Here is a 17,103-nt window from a genome sequence, read left to right on the forward strand (position 1 = left end):
ACTTATGTGTGTAAAAAGTAAAAAAAAATAAAATACACTCTTGGACTGAAATATAATTGAGTCAGCAATTACGTTTCCTCCAAAACATTTTAGGAAAAAAATCATTTAACAGTATATTTAAATGTAATTTTTAGGAGACAGGGTTACCCAGTGGCTACATTTCTCAGCTCAAAAAAAAAAAATACAATTAGTTTTTCAGTTCATTACAGTATTCCTTTTTGGGTTTAGACATAATAGTGAAAGAGACCATGTGGGTCACAGATGTAAAGTAACATAGGGGTTCTTTCCAAAATTTCGACACAACAAAAATCAAAGGGCCCATTGTTTCTGTTCCAAAAAATATTTTGTGACCTGCATCTCATAATTAAATCGCTGGCTAAATCACAGACAAAATCCTACTTTTCCACTTTCCTAAACAATCTAGATTGAGTGCCCAATTATACACCATGAAGAACAGTATGGAATCATAGCAAATGCTCAGTTTTTACAGTTTCACCACACTACAGGTTTGACTATTTAGGCCCACTGCCTAATGCCGTCATGTCCGACAGCACACTTAGTCACCTTAAGCAACGCGGCTCAACAGAATTTGAATGATGTCAGGCTCTAGTTTTCAGATAACCGGCCAAAGGCAACAAGTAGACCAAGCAGCTACAAGGGCCACGCTCCTAGCAGGACCTCCAAATGAGAAAAATATCTGGAAAGTCCTCAGTTCATTTGGTGTCATTATTTTTTTTTAAAGAGTCATATTCTATATAATAAGTATTGATACAGATAGCTTTATTTATCCCTGAAGGGCAATTCAGTTTCATGAATTTACAGTAATATACTGGCAGCAGCGTAAGCAGTAAACTACTGTTTATTTACAGTACACATACTGTTTTTACATTTTAAGGTAGCACTGTTAATAGACAGTTTCTTACCGTATTTGAATTTACAGTAATATACTAGCTGCAGTGTGATTCCCGCCTTTTCCTTTATTTTCCCAAGATGCATTGGTATTAACAGTAAATACCTGTAATCTGTAACATTCGCAGACAGTGCTGTAATATTATTATTTTCTCCCAGAATGCATTGCCATTTACAGTATGATCCTGTATAACATTAAAACAGTAAGATACTGTGAGATTTTAGCTGTACATTTACTTGAAAGGTTTACAGTGTATACACATTCATACTGCCAGTCATCAATGAAGGAGGCAGCGCAATAAAAAGGCATACGGAAAGTGTGAGATCCATAAATATGAAAGAAGAAAAATATCCAAAATAAAGCTAAAGAACTGAATAAAGCTGATAAAATAAAATAAAAAAGGGATGAGATAAAATAAAATAAATCAATGAAGTGCCGTGTGTGTGTATCAAAGCCTGATCTTCTTCCTTTGTGCCGTAGAGCTAGATCTTTGTCCAGGAACTATTCACATCACACATCAGTGAGCCACACTGTTGCACTGGCTGACATGTTCCTTCATCACCATGAACACACATACTTAATCTCAGAAAATAAAATAACACGTTCATTTTTGACTCAATCACACATCCTCTGCTGCCCCAAACACATGGTACAAGGTTTTACAACACAGGGTTGCACAATGAAATGGAAGTTGTAGCCCCGTCACACTACACACGCAAATATATAATTTCAATTTGAAGAGAATAAAATGAAATCAAATAAAACAATACATACAGTAATAAAATTATATGCAAATCCTTATATACATATATCAGAGGTGGGGGACTCGCAAATTTGAGGACTTGAGACTTGCTTGACTTACACTGATAAATGACTTGACTTGGTATTCCAGACTTGACAGATGACTCTAAAGAGCTTGACTTTTTAGGAATATAATACATATATAAGTATTATTTGCTTTTTTTCCAAGATATTGAGATTAGGTATGTTTTGTTTTTCAAGCATGATTGGGTGATTTTGTTTTGTGTGTAATGCGCGCCAAACTGGCAACCTTCTCGGAGCGCGGCAGACCGCAGACGCCAACGCAGGAGGCAGCCGTCACGGAGGGGGTTATCCCAAAAATAATGACATTTGGATTCAAGGATTATGTAGTCGTTGACCGTAGCACAAAAATATTCAAAAGTGAGTCCTCAGTGTTTTTTTCATAAACTAAAATATCTTTACATGAATCCAACATATTATTAGAAATCACCCTATTTGTGAAAAAACAACCATTGATGATAGGCTTACTGGCCTATAGGTAGGTAGTCACTAAGGTAGCCATCCATACAGTTCATCCTAAGGATTCACTGCTCCACATGTATGTTTAATAATAAAACATTATTTATAAAATCACATCAACAATTATTATTTTAATAGCTTAGTATTCTATGCACTAAAAAGGTATGTATAAAGGCTTTAGGCCCTACATGTTATTGTAGGCCCAAATTATTATGCAACTTCATTTTATTCAATATATGTTGTAGGAGGTCCCTGATCCGTCTCTCTCATTTAGAGGGTAACTACCGTTTTTTTGAACCTGGACCCTGTTTTCCTATGTTTTTGTGTCGAAGTGACTGATAGGAATAACAATCTTTGACTTGGTCCAGTATTAAGCGAGATAGCTGCAGTCGGCAGCAGCGAAACAAGCTACAATGTAAGTTAATAGGGCAATTGTCCAGCTTGTATTTACCTTCACAAAAGTCCTCGTTTTGCGAGGAGGTCGACCTTTCTGTTAAAGAGTAAGATCCTTTTTTTAAACATAAAAACATCCGTGAAATTGCGTTCGCTAAACCCACCAGACTCCATGTAAATAAACAGTCATTTTAGCATTGTAATACACTTCATTCAAAGTCGACAGAAACAAAATAAAACAATGAAAAGCCGTTTTGGGTTGTCTTTCCACTTTTCCAACCATCACAACTCTAGTTTGGGTTGAAATGAACACATAGCCTACCGATTTACATATTTTTGACATATTTTGGCTCTATGCACTAAAAGTATTGCTTTTTTTTTAAATGGAGTCTGGTGGATTTAGCGCCAGCGACTTCAGAGCTGTTTCTGGTTAAACAGAAAGGTCTCAAAGAGGTTTTAAAGGTCTATCTCTGAAGGGATCCTTTCCATAATGTTGTCAGACACTTAGAATAATAATCTTAGCCTGTCAGCGGCAAAACTGACCAAAAAAAGCACTTTTGTGAAGGAAAATACAAGCTGGACAATTGCCCTATTAACTTACATTGTAGCTTGTTTCGCCGCTGCCGACTGCAGCAATCTCGCTTAATACTGGACCAATGTCAAAGATTGTTGTTCCCATCAGTCACTTAGTCACAAAAACATATGAACCAGGTCCAGGTTGAAAAAAAATGGTAGATACCCTTTAAGGGGTCCTTGGTTTAAGAAAGGTTGAATACCCCTGCCGTAGTAAGAAGAGAACATCGGCGTGCAAGGACTGCAGCTCAAAAATCACGGACACGACCACCACAACATCTAACTTCATCCGTCACTACAAAACCCACGAATAAAGGATTGCGTTCTGTGAATGTGTCTTTTTAGCTAATTAGTCTGCCTGTCTGTCAGTTAAACGTTAGCTAGAAAAGCAAATGTTAACTTTAGCCTTCTTTTGACTTGGTTTGGAAACTGGGGGAGACCATCAGAATCTCGTATGACTTGACTTATAGCAGGGACTCGACTTGACTTGCTCGATTCTCACCACAGTGACTTGAGGCTTGAAGGTTATGACTCGAGACTCCCTTGTGACTTGCACATGTGGGACTTACTCCCACCTCTGACATATAGTATACCTAGAGAGACTTTGGTTTAGTGGGAGAGTAGTGTGAAAGGTAGTTGCAAAACCAGCACAACAGAAGGATCCATTTATTTATTTACTTTATTTTACTCCCCAACTAATGCACTTTTTCCTCCTGTTTGAGTGAGATTTGCTAAAAAACTAGTGTCTAAGTAGATGTAGGAAATTACTGAGCCCTTTATTTTGAAAATATATATACGGTATGAAGATGCACATATCGCAGACATGGTGGGGAAGTCAGAATATTGAGAGACTACTGTTGGTTTTTGGTCTTTTTGTGGGATTTGTTGACAAGAAGAAAAATAGAACAATTGCTTTTTAACACTTAATGACCTTCACTTTTGTATTATCTTTAGTTTACATGAAAAGGAAACTGTACTAATTTTATTTGACACTTTCTTCACACAATTTGTACATAGCAAGGTGAATCCAAACATTTAAGTGGTTGCCCATGGTAGTGTAGTTTTCTCAAGATTAGTTAGAAAATGTGCAATGTAGTCCAGCATTATAAACTGAGATTTAAGGCTTTTTCATCATTATCAGAAACCCTTCATGAATTCGGCAAAACATAATCTAGCCAGACTAAAATGTGTATAATATAATTGCAAAAATAAAATAAAAATCTAAACAACTCTTTTGCTCTAAAAAACAACAACAGCAAGCTATGTAGTCTTTGTAGGATTTGATTTAGCCTGACACATGTCCTACATGTTGAATTTAAGTCTATATATTAATTTATCCTAATGGTCCAGAAAATACTGTAGATTTGGTTAAGATCAGGCAGAATATATTTATATATTAGGATATGGATGGATAAAAAACAGGTGCTTGACTCACCAATGACATTTCTCATTAAGGACTTTGACTCCTGGCACTTCCACAGCTGGTTTCAGAAGAGCAGTTTTGTGACAATGCATAAGAGGCCTCAAACAGATTTGTTTAGAGTCCAAACTGGGACAGCAGAGTTCACCGTGGAAAGGCCGGCCACAGCTTTGCATGAGGTAGCTCTGTTATGCAGCACCTGCAGCTCGTAACAAACTGGTGATTGGCAAGGTGACAGTTCAGGCTCCGCCTTCACTACTGAAGTGACACTGGGCCACATGCTGCATCCGTGTCATATAGGGAAAACAGCGGAGATACAAGCTTCCTAGCAGAAAATACTAATCAAAACAAAACTTTATTCTTATTCGTCACATACAATTGACAGCACGATGTAAGGAAATTCCATTACTGCATTTTAAACCCATTCTAAGGATATTTGGAGCAGTGGACAGCTACAGCGTTCGGGGAACAACTTGGGGTTCAGTGTCTTGCTCTGGGACACTTTGACATGTGGCAGGAGGAGCCTGAGATCCAACCGCCAATCTTGTAGTTGAAGGGACGGCTTCTAGCTCACCCAGTAAGAGCGTTTGCCCTGTGTAGGTTGAGTTATTGCAGCGGCGTGGGTTCGAATCCTACCTGCTCCCCTTTGCTGCATGTCATCCCCCATCTCTCTCCCCCTGCAAAAGCTCCTACTATAGCCCCAACAAAAATCTTGTGGTTGAAGGGGTGGCCCCTCTAACTCTGAGACCCACCCAAAAAAGGAAATGTATGGAAGCACAAAGCTGCCATACATTTCCTTTCTTTCACCGTTTCTTTGAGCTCTGTTTACAGGGACTAATCTTTCCATCTTTTGCTCAGATGGTTTGTAATTTTCTGTTGTGCATTTAGAAAACTTGCATGCCGGACAGTGTGCTGGTTACTATACAGCCAGCAACCATGAGCTATCAACAGTCATTGCTGAACTGCACATTTTTCATTTATTGTAGTCTAACATGAAAAATTTACTTCATGCCGATGTCCCCCAAATTGTTTTTCTGTTGGGAAATGTTATGAACAAATGTACAGTCAAAAATAATTGAAAATGATTTTTGTGGCACTTTTGGCCTGTCTTTAAGACACCCTCTCCGGGAACCACTCCTTTGTTGTGTAATGACAAACAAGCTGAACTTTGAACCTTGAATTTTAACACATGTACACATATACGTGTCCCTTGTATATGTACAGGATCTTCGCTGAGGAGATGGCAGCCTCTACATTGCATTTTATTAAGTGTGTTGCTGAGTTCTGTTAGAATGGTGTTGACCTGTCCAGTTGCCTTCCGGTCAGCTCCCTTAACAATGTAGGCTAATTTCTTTTGTTATTTTTACAATTTTCTGCATTTTTTTTTTTTATACTAACATACGACTATGAGACACTAATGAGGATATGAAATATGAACTCACCACTGTGTGAACTCTCCTGCGGAATCTGCTTACTGGCCGGCTGGGATTTTCAAATGTAAACATCAAAGAAAACACTGAGCAAAAAGTGTAAATGGTATGAAAGACGAACTTCAGCTGCTATCCCCACTACATGGACAAGCACGACAATCTCTGCATCCATCTCTGCATCAGAGGAGGCATTAAGGCAAGCGTGGAGGGAAGGGTACACGTGAGATACCGACCCCATGTTCTCTGCCAAGTGTCTTTCCAGCCAATGTACAAGCTTTAGACTGGATGATCTATGTGCCCGTATCAGTTTCCAACAGGATATCAGGAACTGTGATGTCCTTTGTTTCACCGAAACTTGGCTTAATCCTGGAATTCCGGACAAGGCCATTCGACCAGGTGACTCTTTTTCTATACATTATTGTGACATAATGGAGGACTCCTTGAAGAAAAAAGTAGGAGGCGTGCGCTTTATGGTGAATTAGGACTAGTGTAACCGCAGGATTATTAAAATGCTATCAAATTCTGGCTCACCTGATCTGGAGTAACTGTCAATCAAATGCAGGCCTTACTTTCTACCAAGGACACTGCATACTGACTCAGTGGTGAGAAAGGCAAGGCAGAGAATGTTTTTTTTTTAAGATTATTTTTTGGGGCTTTTCCCTTTATTGTAGTGACAGTGGATAGACATGAAAGGGGGAGAGAGATGGGGGAAGACACGCATCAAAGGGCTGCAGATCGGACTTGAACCGGGGACGCTGCAGGATTCAGCCAACATGGGGCGAACGCTCTTACTGGGTGAGCTAGAGGCCGTCCCAGCAGAGAATGTTTTACCTCAGACGCCTGAGGAAATTCCCGGTATCCGCAGGAATTTTTACTCCGGCATCTTTGAGAGCGGGGACGGGGAACATCACTGCCTGGTACGGAAACAGCACTGAACAGGTTCAGTCGGCTGAACATACAATAGGTGGTGCCCTACCCTGCCTAAAGGATATTTACACCAGGCATTGCAGGAAAAAGGCTAGGAGAATTATTAAAGATCCAAACCCCCTGGGTAAGAAGGTACCGGATACACCAGGGCAGCACTGAGAGGCTCAGGAGGAGCTGCTACCCTCAGGCCACTAGGATCCTAAATGAGGACACTGCCTAAGACTCCAAAATGACACACATACTACCTTTAAATCATTCAGTAAAAAATTTAAACACAGACCTCTGACAAACCATATTAAATCTGTTGATCTGTCAGGACTTGACAGTATGTTTTTACAGCTGAAAAAACCCTTCTTTCTGTACTTATGTGTGAGAGCAGTGTCAGGTTCAGGCTGAGCCTCAAAGATATCTTTCATGTATGAATGTGGGCTATAATTAAGGCTGTTTGTTGTCCCTCAGAAATACCGCACTTCACAGACCTAACAAAAGCATACAGTGCAAGAGCACGTGTTAATATACTATAATATAAAACGCACATAAAACATGCTCTTCCTTGTACACTTTTTTCTAAGGTGCCTTTAGATTGATCTTAGAGCAGTGCTATTCTGCAGTGACAGTATTGATTGTTCAGCTGTAGGCACTCATTTCTTCTCTGCTTCGACTTGCATTCTGGGAGCATGAGTCCCTCCTTGTTCGTTGTACTTGTGCTCGAGTCTGCTGGTTGCTTATTGCTTCTTCGGGGCCTTGCCCTTGACAGAGGTGGATGTAAGGATTGAAATGCCTTGTTCATGTTGCTTGAATGTATTCTTGCTCGACAGCTCCATACAGACAGAAAATGGATGTCCTCACACCCATACAACAGACTGTGGATGAGGGGTGAGACACACTGACGGATAAGAAACATTGACAAAATACATAAAATAGTAGCTGTCCTCTTTTTTTTTTAACAGCACAGCCATTCTCTATGTCTACATCTACCCTAAAGCAGTAAATAAGCAGGCATGTTTAGCTTATATAGTTGGTGATCATTTTGGGCAACTAAATGTTTAAGCTGCACTGTTTGTGTTTACCACTGTTGCCAGTGAGCCTATACCTTCCGTTAATCCCGCTTTCTACTTCTACTCTACTACTTCTTGCTTATCCAGAAAATATTTAGTTTGTACACTCCCTGGCCTTTCAGAGAATACTACAACAAAGATGGCGTTAAGCGTAATTATCTCTGTGCGTGCTCGTAGCTCATATGCCGTCTGCGGAGGCTCCAAAGCTTAAGGTGTCCAAGAATGACACTACTTTAAGAACCACTCGAAAGACAATTTCAGAATGCAAATACGCTGAATGGCAATTGCGGAAAGGAAATAAAATGGGGGTTCAATATATGATCTTTTGGTCAAAAAATAACTAGGCAACCTATTTTTCAGTGGTGGAATGTAACTTAAGTACATGTACTCAAGTACTGTACTTAAGTACAAATGTGAGGTACTTTTACTCAAGTCTTTTCTTTTCATTCCATTTTCTACTTCTACTCCGCTACATTTCAGAGAGAAATATTGTACTTTTTACTCCACTGCATTCATCTGACAGCTTTAGTTACTAGTTACTTTACACATTAAGATTTCTTCAAGCAAAACACATAGAAAAAAGAGGAGGGTCATGTCTTTTTATTCTTTTTTGAGGGGAGGGTCACCCAACATTTTTTAGTCTGGGGGGGGGGTCACCCAACTTTTTGTATGAGATGGGTCTGACCGCATACGAGGAGTTTGCTGGGGGGTGCAGGAGGAGCACTGCCCCCCCTGGTGGCTCAAACGGGTTTAAAAAATTAGTGGAATAATTACGTCTGGCATGACTAGATATTTAATAAATATTTTAAATAACACAAAACAACTAAATGGTGATAGGTAATACATCAGATTTTATATACTGCTTAGTAAAAAAAAATATTACCTGGCTGACGATGGGAGCAGCAGGACGCAAAAAACGAAAATTACTGTTGCACTAGTCTGGACATCTTGCCGTGCCAACCTTGCAATAAAGGTTTCCTAAATGCCATGTATATAAATGTGATGTCAGCTTACTAATTGATTTCGGGTTTTGTGTAGATTTGGACTTTTATACGTTTATTCCACTTTGTTTAAACGGCGAAGTGGAGAGGCCTCGTTCACCTGTTTGGAGCTGGCTGGTGAATGTGACGCTCGTATCGGCCTTGCTGGATACACCGTGTCATTTATCTTTCTGTGGATCTACTGATCTCTGTGGATTACTTTTTTTTGTGTCATTGGATTACGGCAAAATACGGATCTTTTTTCTCAACGTGTCTTAACGTTTTATGGTGAGTTTGGAGAGGCATCTCAACAGACTGTAGGTCCAACACTGATTGTTCACTGTTACATTTTAGTTGAATTTAAGCGTCTGTCTATTGCGTTCCAAGACAGCCGTGCCGCGATTGGATTTCATAAGGGCGAGTTGTTAAATTGTTACAATGTAATTTAAAATCTGCTTTAAAAATAAACATATGTGTTTTGGAATATAATGTTAAGCTTCGGCACCTTTACCTATGTGCTAAAATATACAATGACTAAGGAAGCCTAGTGATGAGTCCATAGCAACCCGTGTTAAATTGTTATTTCCCATTGTACTTTGCTGAATGGTCTCAATGTTTTATTGTTTTATTTCATATGAATACTAGTTTACTAGAGGAGTAACTTAGTATCTGAAGTAATGCAGTAATGCATGAAGTGTGCATTTAGTTTCCATGCTTATTGTGTTTCCACAACAATGTTAGTGAGTAAATCTACTGAAATGGCCACCACACCATAACAGAGGAGTGTGATGTGTAAGATGAGAATGCAGAAGTTAACTCGTGTGTGCCGTGGCTGTAAAAAATCGAATGGCGACTATACATCTTTGTTAAGTGCAAACTTGCATGCAAGGGGAGGGTCATGCCTCTTTTTCTAATCATGTTGGAGGGTCATAGAAAAATTATTGCAGAGGAGGGGAGGGTCAAGTCTTTTTAACTTAGAGGCCACAAAACTCCTCCGGTGGCCCCTTAATTAAATAACGAACAGTCCCTTAGACCATTAAACACACAACTGTTTGGATCCTTTACACTTTCTAAAATGGAAGGATTTTTCTGCATTGAGTACTTTTACTTTTAATACATTAAGTACATTTTCCTGATGATACTTACACACTTTTACTTAAGTAACATTTTCAATACAGGACTTTTACTTGTAACAGAGTATTTTTTACAGTGTGTTATTAGTACTTTTACTAAAGTAAAGGATCTGGATACTTCTTCCACCACTGCTATTTTTATTAGTTTAAACGAACTGAGTTTAGGTGATTTTTACATTTGGTTTCATTCAAGCCTACAATTCTCTCTTCACGATTAAATCGATCTGAAGGTGAAATATTACATAAAGAATCGCAGCTTTGGCCTGGATGCCACGGAGCAGAGTGTGACCTTATAGGTACAAGGTACAGGGTCATGCTCGGGTCACAGCGCTGGCACATCCTCATCCAGAGGAGGGGTGTGTTAATCCTCCTCAGGCCCAGGAATGCCACCACTGGCCTAGCCGCGGTTTAGGTCCCGCAGCCGGCAGCGGGGGCCCTCCGATGCTAATTGGAGGCTCTGAAGCGTTGGGAGGCATGCAAATATCTCCGGCTTTACTCAGATACCCTTCTGTTCCACTTCCAGTCCTCTCCAATCCCCTCATTCCACCTGACTGGAGGAGAGGAGGGAGACGAGGCGAACACAGCTGCTGGTTTCTTGCCTGCTTCCCCGTGGGCCCTGGCTGTGTCGAGGGGGGGTGGGATGGGGGAGCCGCTGTTGCCTTGATTAGGGGCTGGGCTTTCAGGCCCATGTCATGTACTGTACATCAGAGGAGATCAGCAAGCCAGCCTGAAAGTCAGATGACACCGAGCACATGCACAGTGCTCCTTAACACCCCACCCCCCCTTCCTCCCTCCTCCTTTCATCCCCCATCTCCCATCATCTCTTACTGACATTTCTTTCCACTCTTACCTGCAGCTTCCACTCCCTCACTACACCCTCCGTCACCCCCCCAATCCACCCGCCTCCTAGTTTCATCTCACCTGTCTGTGTCACCCCCCCGAACACATACAGAATAACCCCCACTCTCCCGCGGGACGGATCAGAAAAGGCAACCTGCAGAATGCTGGTGGGTAGCAAGAGAGGATGAGAGAGAGAAAGACATAAAAAAAAGAGACGAATGGCGTTTTGGTGGGGGCCGGAGGGGATAAAGGACTGGAACAGACAAGGCACGAGGAAGATGTTTAGACTTGGGCGGAGCGCTTGTCAAACGCATCAGGCTTTAGCTTTTGATGAAGACCTTTTGGTTCAGGACTCGAGAGTCACTTGACATTCAGATGGTGTTAGCGGAGTATTTGTCAAGAATTCGTCTTCATTATTTATCTGCAGCAGTATCTTTGGTTTCATGGCGTGCATGGTCATAAAATGTGCTCAGTAGGGCTGCAACCAACGATCTTTTTTTTTTTTTTTGTGTTAATTAATCTGTTGATTATTTTCTCGATGAATGTTTGAGTTGTGTGGATCAGAGTTTCCCAAAGCCCAAGATGACGTCCTCCAGTGTCTCGTTTTGTCCACAACTCAAATATATTCAGTTTACTGTCACAGAGGAGAGAAGAAACTAGAACATATCAGAATCAGAATCAGAATCAGAATCAGAAAAGGTTTTATTGCCACAATAAGTACACTTATGTGGAATTTACCTTGGTGAAAGGTGCATCCATAAAACAGATATTAACATATTAAACATGAATAAGAAATAAACAATAAAGACAGAAAAAACAAACATACATACAAAGTAACTGTTGCATAAGAAAAATGGCAGAATGGGTTGAGTGCATATTCACATTCACAACAAGCTGCAATCAGAGAATTTTGACTTTTTTCATAAAAAATGACTCAAACCATATCATCAAACCAAATCAAAATAGTTAATTAATTAATAGGGCATTCATTTAATAGTTGAGAACTAATCGATTTACTGATACATTTTTGCATTTCTAGTGCTCAGAGCCTAACAACCTTAAGAAAATGATGTCCTTTATTGAATCTGTTCTTACTTTTGCCATGATTGCTTGGCAAGGTAACCTGAACATCAGGGACAAAAATCACCGGAGCCATATTGTAAAGGTGGCTGGCAAGGTGATAGGTTTCCCACAGCCCCCCTTGATGGCTATCTTTGACCAGCAAGTACTCTGCAAGGCCCGGTGTATATTAGGGCATTTTCACACCGACAGCCTTTAGTTCGGTTGAATCAAACTAGAGTTTGTTTGCCCCGCTGGTGCAGTTTGTTTGGACAGGTGAGAACGCGGCAATCGAACTCTGGTGCGCACCAAAAGCGGACCAAACAAGCGTACCGAGGCCTGCTTGAAGAGGTGGCCTCGGTACGCTTTCAATCGAACTCTGGAGCAGTTCGTTTGTGGTGAGAACGTGATCCGTACTTGAACCGCACCAACTATATGTACTCCACAAGTCTGAGCTAATGTCTCCTGTAGTCAGGTGTGTTTAGCAATCTGTGATGCAGCAGAGCAGCAAACTGTAGCAGCTTGCAGTGTTTCTATCACAGAAATGGACTGCAGTCAAGCTTGCCGTCCATCACTCGTATCTCCGTGGTCAAATCAGCTGCCGCTAAAATTGGAGACAGACGCCGGCAGAGCAGAGCGAAGTCTCGGTGACCAGAGCAGATGTAGTAACGTCTCTTGCGAAACAATGTCTGATAATTTTAATGAAATTAGCTGGTTTGACCACTACACCAGAATACAGGACCTTCTTACTGTATTTACTTTCTTGCTCCCGCCCCCCAGACATATCCAACCAGTAAGAGGGCTGGACGTTCTTGCCTGATTTGTAATGACGCATTTTGGTACGCTTGGATTTTTCCAGGTGTGAAACCAAACCAAACCAAACCGACCGAGGGCAAATCGCTCCAAGTTTACTAACTCACCAACTGATTCGGACCAAAGCAAACAAACTACAGGTGTTAGACTGCACAAACCACCCCCTTCACTCTGAGTGCATAACGCAATACAGTCAAAACTCCTTTGTTCTATGTGCAATAACTCTGCTTAATTTGCACATGTAATGTAGAATTGTTTAGAGATTGCTCCTGTGGTGTAAAATTGTGTTGTATGTATTACATACAGGAAACTTTTTTGTACTCATGTCTTTGTATTGTTGTCTTGTTTATTTGTATGTTGTTTGAATGTGTTTTTTTTTGTTTCTCATTTGGGATAATCAAGTGACTGAACTGAACTGAACTGAACCTTTGTGCACTCAAGCTAAAACTCCCTTACCATTAAAGTGCTCATATTATGCTAATTTTTAGGTTCCTAATTTGTATTTAGAGGTTGTACCAGAATAGGTTTATGTGGTTTAATTTTCAAAAGACACTTTATTTTTGTTGTACTGCACATTGCTGCAGCTCCTCTTTTCACCCTGTGTGTTGAGCTCTCTGTTTTAGCTACAGATTGAGGCGTCTCACTTCTGTTCTATCTTTGTTGGGAGTCGCACATGCGCAGTACCTAGGTAAGGACTACTAGCCAGTCAGGAGCAGAGTATGAGGGCGTGCCACGCTAGCAGCTAGGCGAGAATTATAAAGTGTGTTACAAAGTGACGCATGTTTGTCACGGAAGTAAAGGCTGGACTACAATAGACTACAGTACAATGGATTGGAGCACACTGACAGGCAGTAATAGTGCAAATATATTTAACACAGTGTACCTCATTTAATTAACCTGTACACAAACGTTAATGATAATCAAACTGTAATGCTGATGTTTCCCCAAAACAGTTTTCTTCACTGCTGATGAAGAAGGCGTATAACTCAGGGAGCTCAGATACCTGCGAAACTACCTGCTGAATCCTCTCTCTCAGCGTCTGTGGTTTCCATGGTCACATGGAGAGCTGCGACAGCATATTGGAAAAAAATATATAACCATCATGAACTCTGACAGCAGCAGCTGTGTCTGTTTTCAAGAGTGGCATCTGTCCTCTGGCTACCTGCCGCTGCCGCAGACCACGGCAACTTTGTGTTCACATCGCAGGCCACGGTCTCAAAGTCTTTTTTTAAAGTGCTCATATTATGCTCATTTTCAGGTTGTACCAGAATAGGTTTATGTGGTTTAATTAAAAAAAAAAAACAACATATTTTTGTTATACTGCACATTGCTTCAGCCCCTCTTTTCACCCTGTGTGTTGAACTCTCTGTTTTAGCTACAGACTGAGGCATCGCACTTATGTTCCATCTTTGCTGGGAGTCGCACATGTGCAGTAGCTAGGTCAGCACAGCTAGCTAGTCAGTTGCAGAGTATGAGGGCATGCCACGCTAGCAGCTAGGCGAGCATTATAACCAAGGGGGTAAGCGTCTGTCAACAACCCGTAGCTCCTATGGTGCCATTTTGATGCTAACAAGCAGTCACCCGCCGTCATTTTGACGTCACTTTGACAGCGAATAACTTGACATTGAAGCGTTTAAAGACTTTATTTGTCTATTGTTTATTTCTAAAGAAACACGACAATGTATAAAAGGCTCCATTACCTTGTACCTCATATTATGGCTCCGTAGCAGACGTTTTGGTAAAAATAGGCTAACGATTGTGTCATAACCACGCGACTTACTGTCGCATAGTAGAGGAATTACCGTATAGTACAGGAGAAGCTTGCAGGCAGTTTCGACTTACATTAGCTGTTTAAGTTTAATTACTAATGTTAACTAGCATTTTATTTAGCAATAATTAGCTGTGCCCATGTTATCTCCTTACATATACCTACGCTCTCCGTGCAAGATTGGGAATGATTGAGATTTCTCTTGGCACAGCTACCAGAAGACTTCCAACTTTCAGACAGGTTGCTCACGTCACATTTACGTTGTCTCTCTCAGTTGGAGGCTGCGCAGTAACGCTCAGCGCTCACCGGAAAAAGAACTGCTTCTAATATCCCTCACTGGTCTCCGTCCAAAGCAACGGGATCTGTTAGTCCATTTTATATACGGTCTATGATTATAACGTGTGTTACAAAGTGACGCACGTTTGTCTCTGAAGTAAAGGCTGGACTACAATAGAGCTGTTTGGAGCAGTTTGTGAACAGTGTTTTCTGTTGGAGATGGTAAGTCCCTTTGGGGTGGACTTTGGGCTTTTTCACTTTGTAAACCTATAACGTGAACAAAAAGATATATAACACAATAAAGGAAAGGGGAAAAGCCAAAAAAGCATAATATGAGCACTTTATCAGATAATTTGCATTCAACAGTTTATTCATTGTGAAATAATATAATCTGTATATTATTCTGTTTTTATTCAGTTCTACTTTCACAGAATTTTGGGAGTTGATCGCATACTTTAATACTCCAAACAAATTGAACTATTCAAAATTTAAGAATCCTTAAGTCCTTTATAAAATCACACCCTGTTTTTTAACCATTCTGCATTTGTTCTGCCATTCACTGTATATACATTTTGTGACTGACCACTTGTTTTGGTGGAAATTTTCCACCAAAACAAGTTCCTTGCGCCGGCCAAGACGATTGTGATTGATTTAAAGAAATGCAAACAACCCAGAGCGTTTTTTTTCTCCTATCCCAGAATGTATATGTGGTGCAGCCAGACCTTACTCCACAGATCTGTGTCTCTCAGCATCAGGTACCGACGCTAAAAGCCCCTTCAGTGTGTGTATGGAAGGCATCGGGCAGAGCAGCAGCTACGCGGTGCGTGAAGATGACATAGTATTAAGAGAGACAACGGTAGCGAGTAGTATGAAAGACTGAAATTCCGCATGGGGAGGTTGGTTGGGGCGGTGGATGGGTCAAACAACACAGGACATTCATCCAGGAGACCGGGGTTCCTGTCCCGCGTGTCACTTTTCTTAAACCAACTGTACCGTTCTTCTTTTCCCAAACCCAACTCTCCCGATCTTGGGATGTGGGAGTGAGAATGTGTTGAACAGATACACCAGCTGCTCTTGTGCTGTATTAAAAATGGCTGCACAACAAGTTAGTGTTCGCTCTGCAGTGCTTCTTTAAAGCAACACTAAAGAACTTTTCCCGCTTCGGTCCCCCTACAGGTTGGAAGCGGAATTGTCCATTACATTACATTACATCAGAGATCTTCAACAGGGGGTCCTCAGATTCACTGCAGGGGGGCCTCCAAATTATTGTCAATCTTTCAAAGTTTTTTCAGAAATTAAAACGTCTTAACATAATTCTAACATATTACTAGCAAATATGAATCCCCACTGATGATAGGCTTACTTCCCTATAAGGTAGTCAGTAAGTTAACCATCCACAGATACAGTTAATAAGGATTCACTGTGCCACAGATTCATAAAATCATGCCAACAATTATTATTTTAATAGCTTTGTATTCTACGCAAAAAAAAAAGGTATGTATAAAGGCTTTAGGCCTACATGTTATTGTAGGCCCAGTTTAATATGCAACCGAATTTTCTACAATATATGTAGTAGGGGGTCCCTGATCCGTCTCCCTTTCAGTTAAGGGTCCTTGGCTTAAAAAACGTTAAAAAGACCCCTGCATTATATTTTGCAAGTTTGCCAGATTGGGTAGCGGATCTGTAGTTCGAATGAACTGGACAATGTAATGTAATGGACAATTCAGCTTCCAACATGTAGGGGGACCGAAGCGGGAAAAGTTCTTTAGTGTTGCTTTAAGTAGGGGTCCACGGTACTCTGGCAGGGGGTCCATGAAAAGTTTTCAGATTCATTCATTTAAATGATCATGACATTTCTCTTGTGTTGTTCTTCCACATAACTAAGGCTGAGTATACAAAAATAGGCTACGTCACAAATTTTTCCTAGGGACATACATACATGAGGGGGGTCCCCAGTATTTTCTGGTAAGGGGTCCTTGGCTGAAAAATGATTAAGAACCTCTCTCACATTATGTTTTCACCCCCAGCCTCTCCTGAGCTGTGTCCTCTTCGAACTTTGGCCGATGCACATGTGACAACCATAAGGGCAATGCGATGAGTCCTTTGCGGCAACTGTTTGGCATAAATCAGCCTTCTCTCCTATGTCTCTCCAATCTCCCCTGGGTTGGTCTCTCTTCTCCCTCAGGTCCCCTTCCAGATCCAGCAGCACATGCACATTAAGAGAGACAAGTGTTGAACAGAC

The 17,103-nt window shown here is 40.9% G+C and overlaps 1 protein-coding gene across 1 annotated transcript in view; it reads right to left on the reverse strand.

Annotated features, from left to right (window-relative positions):
• The window catches only part of bnc1 (basonuclin 1), a 78,880-nt gene extending 74,157 nt beyond the window's left edge, over positions 1-4,723 (reverse strand). The window contains exon 1 of the mRNA XM_031292723.2: positions 4,593-4,723. Coding sequence (XP_031148583.1) covers positions 4,593-4,601 — 9 coding nt within the window. The 5' untranslated portion in view covers positions 4,602-4,723. The remainder of the gene's footprint in view (positions 1-4,592) is intronic.
• Between the last annotated feature and the right edge of the window lie 12,380 nt (positions 4,724-17,103).

Source organism: Sander lucioperca, chromosome 3, assembly GCF_008315115.2.
Source record: "Sander lucioperca isolate FBNREF2018 chromosome 3, SLUC_FBN_1.2, whole genome shotgun sequence".
NCBI classification, from domain to species: domain Eukaryota; kingdom Metazoa; phylum Chordata; class Actinopteri; order Perciformes; family Percidae; genus Sander; species Sander lucioperca.